The sequence below is a fragment of the Triticum aestivum genome, chromosome 7B, assembly GCF_018294505.1.
Source record: "Triticum aestivum cultivar Chinese Spring chromosome 7B, IWGSC CS RefSeq v2.1, whole genome shotgun sequence".
NCBI lineage: Eukaryota > Viridiplantae > Streptophyta > Magnoliopsida > Poales > Poaceae > Triticum > Triticum aestivum.
In genome coordinates, this window is record NC_057813.1 from 534,465,370 (window position 1) to 534,476,979 (window position 11,610).

At 40.5% G+C, this 11,610-nt stretch overlaps 1 protein-coding gene across 3 annotated transcripts in view; it reads right to left on the minus strand.

Annotated features, from left to right (window-relative positions):
• Window positions 1-2,383: 2,383 nt before the first annotated feature.
• The window catches only part of LOC123159164 (alpha/beta hydrolase domain-containing protein 17C), an 11,001-nt gene continuing 1,774 nt past the window's right edge, over window positions 2,384-11,610 (minus strand). Inside the window, exons 2-8 of one of the 3 annotated variants that reach the window (XR_006479556.1) lie at window positions 10,834-10,870; window positions 10,465-10,701; window positions 10,347-10,394; window positions 9,307-9,737; window positions 9,108-9,195; window positions 2,771-2,817; window positions 2,384-2,695 (exon numbers count right to left, since the gene is read on the minus strand). Coding sequence is in view for 2 of the 3 variants with exons in the window: in XM_044576995.1 (XP_044432930.1) it covers window positions 9,120-9,195; window positions 9,307-9,737; window positions 10,347-10,394; window positions 10,465-10,701; window positions 10,834-10,870 (829 nt within the window). In the remaining variant the exon portion in view is untranslated. Of the gene's footprint in view, window positions 2,696-2,770; window positions 2,818-8,700; window positions 9,196-9,306; window positions 9,738-10,346; window positions 10,395-10,464; window positions 10,702-10,833; window positions 10,871-11,610 lie in introns of those variants that run through there. The other 2 variants (XM_044576995.1, XM_044576994.1) reach the window with 2 other exon arrangements.

Consider the following 11,610-nt stretch of genomic DNA (forward strand, 5'->3'; position numbering starts at 1 on the left):
AAGGAAAAGGATGGAAGCGACATCCACTCGTGGGCAGGCGAGGTGAGGAAAGGCTTGGAGACATCAGGAAAATATACACTATAACATATTTTTAATATATGTTTTTAATGTCTACTTTTTTCCATACACGTTGTACATTCTGGTATATAGCTCGAAGAGTTTTGATACACATTTAATATTTTCCAAATAAATGGTTAACATATTTTTAATATATGTGTTGTTTTTTTATATTTGTTCCAAAACATTTTTTAACATGAGTTAAAAAAATTAATCTCACAAACAATCTTTTAGTGTTATCAACATTTTTTAAATTGAAGTTAACAGTTGTTTTACTGCATTAACCTTTTTTTTAATTTCGATAAAAAAAGGGCAGCCCGGTGCATGTAGCTCCCGCTTGCGCAAGGTCCGAGGAAGGGTCCGACCACTTTGGGTCTATTGTACGCAGCCTTTCCCTACATTTCTGTAAGAGTCTGTTTCCAGGACTTGAACCCGTGACCTCATGGTCACAAGGCAGCAGCTTTACCACTACGCAACCTTTTTATTTCGATCTTTTTTAAAAATTGATAGCTTTAAATTTTTGGATTTTTTGTATTTAGAATATTTTTAAAAATATAAATAAATAAATAACGGACAAATGGAAATTGAAAGAAACGGTAGACTCGCTACTAGGCCAGACCACTATATCCATCCTTTATGCGATGCTGCCTTTCAACCTTGCATTAAGCCAGACACACCCTCCCACCCCATATCCATGCTGACATGTTTTCTTTGAAATGGCATGCATTGGCACAGAAAATCACAATAAAATTGTGCCTTTCTGTTGAGCATGGCCCATGCCACATATATGTGTTAGCAAGCGGACCTATCTTACTTGACGGAGTGGCACTCAAGTCTTCACAAGTGTGATTTTATGTTCTTGAACCCGTTTTTTCTAAAAAGAGGCAGGTGGGTGTGGGTATACACATTTTTTTTTGTTAGCTAAGTGTGCGATGAGTGTTAATCAAGTCGTTTAAGAACTGCCTTATCATTGTTTATCACGCGAGAGTATATGCCGTAAAATAATGTGATCATTCAATTTCCATGCTTTGTCTACCCTTCTTAAAGGAGAAGAAAAAGATGAACCGAAAACTTCATGCAATGAGTAGCTCAATCTCAATTACATGAGGAACAATAGAAATCTCATGACCATGATGTCCAACTTATAAATACTCCCGTCCAAGTCTAGCTTGTTCAAGACTTGCTCGCAAATGCCAAATCAACGAACCAAGAACTTTGGAATATTGGAGAAAAACAAGAGATGAGGAGCTATCCGAGCAATTCAAACGCAAGATAGGGTGCATCCATCCATAATAGTAACTTGAAACAAGTGAGAGTCAAAGAAGAATGTCCACATTGTCGACGTATTCACTGCCTTCACTAATATTGTGGACCATGGATCATGATGAAGCAGCTCGAAAAGCCTTTGAAAGACTAGCTTAGGCTCCATATGATCCAGACTAGCAATTCATAGAGCCATTCATACATGGTGCCTATATTACCTTATGATTGTTTCTTTTTTTTTTCTTTGGATGGTTTCAAGTACTTTAGAGGCTATATCATTTCTGGATTCTCAAAATGTATATTATATATTCATTTTCGAGATATATTTACATCTTGTTATGTGGAAATTATCTTAGAAGTGGTAACGTCTTTCATCTGCCACGTATGTGTGCACAAAGATGTGGTTTAGCTTTTCGGAAATTCTGCTAAAAAACGGACAATGCTTGGAACTTCAACCCAATTGGACTCGTTGGGTTTCCTCAAAAAATAGTGAGCATATCCGTTCACCTCGACGGCGCGGGCAAAGTAGCCTCCTGCCGCCTCCTACCGAAGTCACTGTAGGAGACCGGCAGGGTGCCACCATTGTGGCCGGGAGAGTCTCCCTGGCCAGCCTCCACTGAATCCACCTCGATTTTGACACATGTATATTTCCTTGTGAATGTGGAGGTGGAATTTCATACCGAAGGATTAACTGAGATCGATCGATTCAAATTGGACAAATTTCAGAGTTTCACTCATACCTACCTTTATCCATCTCAACCGCTATTGGTGTTGTTTTTTTCTATCTCCTGCATTATTGAGAACGAGGGAATATTCAAATCCATCAGAAAATGTTAGTGTATCAATTCATGAATTTTTCCATTTCATTGCTGAGAATGACCTCTGTGAAATTAAAAGCTGGCAACATAAGCTTCACCCTTTCTGAAGTAAAAACACTGATATTACTATTATGACACAGGAGAAACACAACATCACTAAACACCTATATCTAACAAGAAGGAAGGCCATATCTGACAAATAGAAAGGCCAGCCAAACGAAAAGGAAAAAGGTAATGGAAACAAGCTAGCTATACCCTATCCACGCCTAGTTGTTCTTGGGCGGGTGGTTCCGTGGTCTACGGTAATCAGCGGTGAAGGGTATGTGGCCATCGAAGTAAGCCCCTTGATGAAGTTTCCTACCCCTAAAATAACAGTCCATACTCAAATCCTTCCCTCCTCCATGCCCACATTGTCCAACAGAATGTTTTGCACCTGAGCTTGCTGTGCTTCTACCATCCGTCTTCTCCATGGCTGCATCTCCAAGAACCATCTTTCCTCTTGTCAGTACATTGCTTCTGATTCCCTCATCTGTGATGGTTTTGTCAACAGTGGGCTCCTGCATACCAAGGCTAACTTTAGTTAGACATCGTCCCAGGCTGGTAAGTTTTTGACAACCCCTTGCAGTACTTACCAGCCTGGTTTCCGATCCTCTCACGCTGTCGGTTGCCGTCAGCAACTCTGAGAACAAAGAGTAAGCATGTCAGAGTTTTGTTCAAAATCATAGAAGGGCATGCCTGTGCCAGTTTGAACTATAAGAAAGAAAAGAACAGTCGGATGAAAGGCCTTATAGCTCTAGTATGAACACTCGGAAGCAGCGGTGTAATACCTCTGTGCGCAATGGCGACGACGAAGGGCTCAAGGGTGGCCGATAGGACGGCCACCCCAAGCAAGAAGCTTACGCAGTTCAACGGCTGCATAACTAACCGTGGCCCTGTTCGTCGAGTATGTCGGTCGTGTAACTAACGAACAGGAAAGGGAAGGAGAAAAGCAGGACACTGTGAGGGTGGATTTATAGGGACATTCGACACCTCATTGGTCAAAGCACGACCTTGTGGCACGTATCTCCTGCGCGTGGAATGCCGCATCTGTACTTGCGGACCATATAGTACTCTGATCCCTCGGCATTTTCTTATTGGCTCGAGTATATTCACGTCCTTGGAAGTGCTCAAAGTTTGTCCCTTGTCGTTTGGCAAGCAGTAGTTTCCAATGATCTCTTGTGAACTGTGAATTAAAACTGCTCCAAGGATCTGCCGTTGCTTGCGGCTGAAGATTTTGGGCGCATCGGGCATTCTGCCCGCATGGATGCATGCAACAAGCAAAGTGTAGTGGCCAACTAGAAAGGATTTCGGTGACCAAGGCCAGAACCTAGGGCTTCGACCTCACCTCCATTTGCTCTAAAGTAATGGTTCTGGTTCTCAACACGTACCTTCAAACCATATTTATACATCAGACTCCCAGACGATGACCGCAAACAGCCGGTGGCGATTGTGAACCAGACGGCCGCGCACGCAAGATCACACGCACCGCCGCTGTCGGTGCCATTGAATCTCAGGAGCTTAGGAGTGAACGCTCGTCGTCGGCAAAACCAGTCGCAGTCGACTGAATTTGGTCAGTTTTCAGAGGTGGAAAAAGCACATGATTCGACTTTCGAGCGTCAACTGTTGCAGTTGGTTGGGTTTGGCCGGTACCATGATTCGGCTTTTGAGCGTCGACTGACTTGACGGTTCCTCTTTTCAGCTGCTGGCCATTGCCGGTGGCTCTTAAAGCACGAGCAAGATGCCGAATGAGAGCTTTGGTACTGGTGCTTTGGGGAACAGGCACTAGGCCCGGAATGCATTCTTGGAGACAGTCAACTCGGTCTCCTGGGACTTCAAGCTGTACCAGCTGTGCTCGTGTACGTCATCGCGATTCACACTTGGCCGAGATGTTCATGGAACTGAAGTTCTTTCCGTTTGCCTTTTCGCTGACCTACTACCAAAAATATGTATAATCGCTCAGGCGAGACAGGTCTACAGTCCATTCTGCTGGAAGCTTTTGTGGAGAAGCAGCAGTCAGGCGACCTCAGAACGCACACGGCAGCAGCAAAAAGGCAGCTCTTGCGTTTACCGTGTGAGCTGCTAACACGTGCAAAGCCGCGTCGGGCTCCGGCGACGGCATCATTCGCGCGCACCGGGAGTGGCCGGAGCACGAGGGCGCGACCTCCGAGCCGAGCGGGCGGACCCGTCGCTTCTCGCTTCTCGGCGCGTCCCCGGTTCTGGACGGAGGCAGCAGCGACACATTTTCTTCCTTGCAGGGGCAGCAAAGCAGCTCGAACCGAGAGCTCATGTAGTACCAGCGAGTACCCTTACCTTTTCACAACTTCCGTGGATTAACTTTTCCATCGTCTCAACTGTTGTTGTGGGCTGCTTTGTGGTGGATCTGGATATACTGCCAGCGTTAACTTGTGGCAAGCCAATCTAATAGGTTAGGTGTAGGTTTTCTTCATTTAGGCCACGTCCATTGCAGGGGTGCTTTGCCTAGACGCATGTGTGAGAACAAAGGTACACATGATCACGTAGCATTTCTGTGGGAGTCTTTATTTCCAATGTTAAGTAGGATTACTACCTTCTCTTACAAGGCTCGGACACATTTCTTGACACTCACTTTGACCATCAAGTTAACTAACAAAATATTAACAACTAGTACAAAATTGAGTCACTTATTTTGGGACGGAGGGTGTATATGTTATAAAAACATACTCCCTCCGTATCAAAATATAAGACTTTTTTGCACTAAATATAGACCAAAAGCGTCTTATATTTTGGCATAGAGGGAGTCATTTACTTTGTATTTCTCAACTCATTGTGTTGTACAACACGTGGTTAAAGTTGGGAAATTCGAATCGTTCCTGAAGTTGGAATTAATGTCCTTCAAATCAAAGGACAAAGCTTATGAGATGCGCAACACCTATGCCATTAAGGTTAGGTTCGGTATAAGAAACAGTCAGACAAAGCACCGATTAGATAAATTGCAATAACCGAGGAAATTGAGAACCGGGTCATCAAAGGACACTACAATGACGGGTTGTGATGCCTGTGATCAGTTGAGTGTCAGCAAAGAGGGGATTCGGACAGTGCAAAAGGTTGTATCGGTCACAACTCACAATCATTGTCTTGTTAGTCCAAATAAGTTGCATAAGCTGAGGTCCCGAAGATGTGTTAGAGAAGTCGGGATGTTGCCAGATGTATTCATGAAGGAGTTTCACAGAGGAGTCGAGAAAGTGTCATTCTCAAGGATGGATTGCAATAATGATATTGGTCGCAAACGCAGTAAGTATTTAGAATCCAGTGGTGCGCAAACAGTTAGAATGCTTGAGTAATAAACATAGAGGTTTTCTATATATTTTTATGCCATTCAGATAGATGATGTAGGTGGTCAAATAGCTAATTTCTTTTGGGCATATGTTCAGTCTATCATGGATCATGCATGCTTTGGTGATTTTATATCATTTGACACCACATTTCAGACTAGTACGAGTGAAATGGCCTTTGCTCCACTCCTTGGAACCAACCATCACAAGTAGACAAAACTTATGGGTATGCTCTATTATTTAATGAGACAATCATTTATTTGGCACTTTGAGACCTTTATAACGGCAATATCAAGCAAGCGTTCAAGCACAATTTTACTAATCAAGACGCATCAATAATTGCTTATGTATTCTGAAATACAAGCCATCGTCTTTGTTTGTGGCACATTATGTGTGTTAGTGCTGCTAAATTTTTCGAGCATATAATTCATAAGCATCCTGAGAAGTTAACACCTGATTTTAAAAGATGTATGTAGAAAGACATATGCTAGTTTCATGTCAAAAAGAAGCTGCTTGAACTTAGAGACAACAAATGGATGGAAAATTTATATGGCTTGGGGAAAAGGTGGATGCTGTCTACTGTGTCTCTTTTACGGTGGATATGACCTCGACTAAAAGGAGCGAAGGTATGAATACTCTCTTGAAGAAAATATCTCGTATGAAAATCGGTCTTTCATAGCTCCTTGTAGAACGTGAGAAGATTTCTATTGGTCCTTGTGAAAATGAGTTGGTAAAGATTTTAATTCACATGGGAAGAAACAGATTTATTACATTCCAAATTCCCCTTTGTTGAAGACCACAGCTGAATCATATACATGTAGGATGTATTCAAGAGTTTGAGAAACAAAAAAAAAAGGGGCAGCCCCAGTGCATGTAGCTCCCGCTTGCGCAGGGTCTGGGGAAGGGTCCGGCCACTTTGGGTCTATTGTACGCAGCCTTTCCCTACATTTCTGTAAGAGGCTGTTTCCAGGACTTGAACCCGTGACCTCATGGTCACAAGGCAGCAGCTTTACCACTGCGCCAAGGCTCCCCTTCAAGAGTTTGAGAAACAATTTAAAAGAAATTTGTCATTGTATTGTAAATTGATACAAATTGAGTGCTAAATATTGACATATATGGTTATGCATAAACGATCATGGAGCAATAGTTGCACTCAGCACCGCAAATATGACCATTACATGTTTTGCACAAAATACGAATTCATATGTATGTATACATGTTTTAAATTGCAAATATGGTTGCATAAAATATATATAGCATCCATATGTTTTTTTAAGCAAAATGGCATCCATATGTTATAAGTATATTGTGCGAGCATGTCTTCAAAGTCTTCAATACAAATGATGTTTTCATTTTGCCATCGCAATATACACTAAACAGAAGGACAAAATATGCCAAAAGAGAACTTTATACTAAGAAACAATTAACTGATAAGAAAGAATTGAAACCACATGTTACACGTATCTCATGAAAGGTGGCATCCACTACAATGAAGTGATCACTATCAAAAGAACTTATGGATGATTTGGAGAAATTCATTGAAGTTGGACTTGGAAGCACATAATCATCTAAGCAAAGATGCAAGAAAATTTGGTTTAGAGTCCCTCAGGCAATAAAAGGCGCCAATGGTAAACAATCATGGTCAAAGGTTGCCATACACATCATTTTCCAAGGTTGACATTAGGGGATTAGCATATCCTCCATGTATATGGATAGTTTGCCATTTGCCCGACTCAAAACGATATAGTTTGCCATTTGCCCGACTCGAAACGATGTAGTTTTGCCATTCAGTCAAAACTAGCAGAACCTCATGGGTTTTTTTCTTGCATCTTACATAGAGAATTATCCGATGTACAATTTATCAATGGCCTTTTTCGAAATCATCAAGAAGTTCTTTCGACAACGAACACTTCAATGAATGGATGCCACCCTTCATGAGATACATGCAACATGTGTTTTCAAACTTACCTTCCTACTTGTTTCTCAATATAAAATTTTATTTTTGCACATGTTGTCCTTCTCTTCATTATATTTTGTGATGGCAAAATGAAATATTATTGATATTGAAAACTTTAAAGGCACGCTTGCACAATATACCTAGATTTGGATGCATATTTTATCATTTTGTATTAAGCTACATTTTAGTATAAAATGTGTATGCATAACTATGAATTTGTACTTCGTGCAAGAACTTGTAATGGTCATATCTGCACTGAATACAACAACTGCTCCATGATCATTGCACATATGCATAACTATATATGTCAAGATTGGCATTGGTTTGTAACAGTTTACAAGACAATGAAATTGTCTTTTAAATTTTTCCTCAAATTCTAAATGCATACTCTTTGTATATGATTCAGCTACATTCTTCAGCAAAGATTAATTCAGGGTATATTTTCATGTGAATTAAAATCTTCATCAAACTTAATTTCACAAAGATTAGCGAAAACCCTCACATTCTACAGGGAGTTTTGAAAGACTAAGTTTCCCAGAAAATCTTTTCTTGACGACATTATGCATTCCTTTGGTCCTTCTGAGTTGAGGTCATATCAGTTATGTAAAAGAATCACGATAGGTAGCATCCCATGTTTTCACAAAACTTATAGGTTTACCATCCATTTGTTGTCCTCAAGATTGTACTCGCACAACAAGTCAAGCCACTTCTTGTTGAAGTAAAATTCTTCGGACACACATCTTTAAAATCGGGTACAAACTTCTCATGATGCTTCTTATACATGTGCATTAAGATAAATGTGTCACAAAAAAAGACGATGGCTTGTATTTCAGAATATGCAAGTTGCTGCCCATGCCATGGCCGCATCTTGATTAATGAAAATATGTTTGGATGTTTGCTTGTCATTGACAAAAGGTCTCAGGTAGACAAACATAACAGAGCAGACCCAAAAGTTGTTGTCTGTTTATGTTGGGGAAAAAATCTGTTCTTTATGCAGTGGTTAAATGCCCAAATTGATTTTGTCATCGATAGTTGAAACAATGGGCAGTACATACAAGTCACCAAAGAATTTAACACGAATTGTAGAAATGGCAGAAGACATCATGTCCAACGGGCTTCTGAGTTTCTATTCACTACCTACTATCTAAAACTCTTGAAATGTACTGCGACAGAGGGAGTATATATTTTGTTAATAGAGAAGCTGGATAGCTAGAACATGAGCATTGAACTGAACAAAGATGATGATTACACTGAATGATCCAATGATCCATTTCAAGATCAAGCTCTATGAAAAAGCAATGAAGTGACAGAAATCCATATTTGAAGAGAACTTCTTTCCAGAGGGAAGACACAAATTCCCACTTTAGTTATCTATGAAATGTTTCTATGAAAAAGAAAAACCATGACAGTGAAATGATACAACTTATGTACAGTGTAACAATGGTGTTGCTTCATACTCCGTGTGGGAGTAGCATTCTTGATGTGCCAAATGAATGGCTTTGAAAACTCAGGGGGTCGGGAATGAATGGTCATTTCTTCTCACGAAACAATTCAGTGTGCATAACCCTCACCCAAATCAATACACCTTCCACAGCAAAACTAAAAACACCCAATTGAATAGATTATACAGATGAAATAAATACAGATACTAACAAAACTAACCTTCCACTATTTTCAGCTCCCGGAAGTGGAAGTTACTTTGAAGCAGTCAATATTGCACAATTTAACCGACCTCATCATCCCTCCAAAGCTGTCACACAATGCATTGCAAGAGTCAAGAAGGCAAGACAAGGATATGTCCTGTAACAGGAATCCACATTAAACAGTAAAACAAACAGAGTGCATGTAAGAATATACAGACCGGTCAATGCTTTTCCGTGGCTTATCAGATTGATCCACACTAGCCCGTGGTTTGTCAGGATGATCTACACTCTTTCTGCCTTTATCCTTCCTATCTATGCTGCTCCTTGGTTTCTCCCGTCGATCTGTACTCCGCCTGTGATCAGTGCTTGACCTTGATTTGTCCCTCACATCTGTGCTTTTTCTTGAACTCTCCATACTTTCAAATCCTGTTTCAAGATCTGAAGGGCCTGAACTTTCTGGAGATTCATCTTTCAGTGGTGGGGACTTCTCTATGGCTGTAACGAACTTCTTTAGGTGCTTAATGTATTCGGGATAGAGTTCCAAATTACAATGGTTCCCACCTTTGACCCACAAAGGCTCATACTTCACTTTGGACAGTTCCCACAGTGCTCTCCCATGAGAGCAGTCAACAACATCATCAGCCGTACCCTGCAGATGAAATAGTTTTAATGCCATAAATAGGTGAAGGAATATTGATGTCGCTATGGAACAGTCATCTCGTCCCAAACCACCATAATCAGAAATTGTTAAATTTCCGCCAAGGAAAGAGTTGTACTCTTCAAAAGGAAAGGACAGTCACATAGGCATTACAACAGTACAGCAATGTTGAACTTAATCTATCGCTTTACATGTGATCGGTTTACTAATTACATTATATGATACCAAATGAATATTCTTAGAACTTATAAGACCGGTAAGTGAACAGGTGAACTGGCTGTTGGACTGGCAAACCAGCAGGTTGACCGATGAACCAGTGAACCAACAGCCTAGCTGCTAGGGTCATCGGTTCAGTTTTTAAAACTGTGCTAGAAGCATCCAACTTGAAACATATTTAAAGAGAATGGGGAAAACAATATAGAGATAATCAAATCTAAAAAGGGCTCCAATCCATCCCCACGCCACCAAACTGGAACGGGGCCAACTATTAATTTCCTTTTCATAGAGGAAAGAACACCACGAAAATTAAAATACAAAAGATTTCATGTCATAAGGAGTTTTAAGACCTTTAGGGAATCTTGCTGTCATTAGAATACTCACATGGATTACTAACACGGGGCATTTGACCAATGCAACTTTGTCAATGTTCTGCAAACAAAAATATAGGGATCAGATCAAGGAAAATATGAAACTGAAAGAAACAAAGTAAAATAATCACCTTATATATGTCAAACCAGTATGTATGTTTCACAGGATACATTACTCTCAAGCCAGATGAAATTGGGCTATGTAGAACCACTGCTCTCAAATGAGGCAAACGAGATGCCAAATCTAAAGTAGGGCCACTGCCAACTGATTGACCATACAGAATGATGTTTTCCTCAGAGGCCCCATAAGTTTCTATGAGACACCTATAAGCGGCCTCTATGTCTGCATAAGTGTTCTGCTCACTTGGCTGCAGAATCAAATAGAAATAAATCAAGTCAGCTATGCAAACCGATGGTAGCTGAACCTCTTAAAACAGAAAGCAAAGGGGAAGAGGAGAGGAGAGGAAAAGTACTTTCCTAGAAAAAGATTGAGTCTATACCTTCCCAGATGATTGCCCGTATCCAGAATAATCGTAACTGTAAAAGGGGGAAAGAAGATACTTCATTAGTTACTGTGTGAAACCAAAATGGGTATTAGGATCAGTGAAATATATATGACACTGCCAGTAGGATCATGACTGGTAAGTACTCCCTCTGTAAAGAAATATAAGAGCTTTTAGATCACTAAAGTAGTGATCTAAACGCTCTTATATTTGTTGATGGAGGGAGTATCAACTATCAACAGTAACAAATGGAAGCACATACATATCATAAACACAAACACAGAGCTTAAAGCAAGTAATCTATAAGAAATCTCCTCAAAATTTGCATAACATATTGTAGCTGCCACGCGTCAAAGCAACAACTGGTCTACTCTATATTATAAGGTCAAGAAAACTAGAGATAGACCCTTTGGAAAGTCAACTATGCAATCAGATGATAGAAAGGACAAGCTGGCATTGGAGCTACAAGACAGATACAAATGGTGTTCACTACTCAACTGAAAAAAAAATGACTACTCAAACAAGATAAGCTGGAGACACGATAGAACAATTGCTTATTGCTCCACACCACAAGATTTGAAACTAGGTATGCCCAATATCCACTGGACAACTCAAGCGTATGCCTAATATCCACTGGACAACTCAATTAATCTAACCAGTAAACACATCTGCCAGTCTATCAATTATAAACATAGTAACTGATCAAGAGTGCCCAATTCCCTCATCAAAAGCCTGACCCACTCAAACGAGTAGATGGAACAGAAGCTACCAACA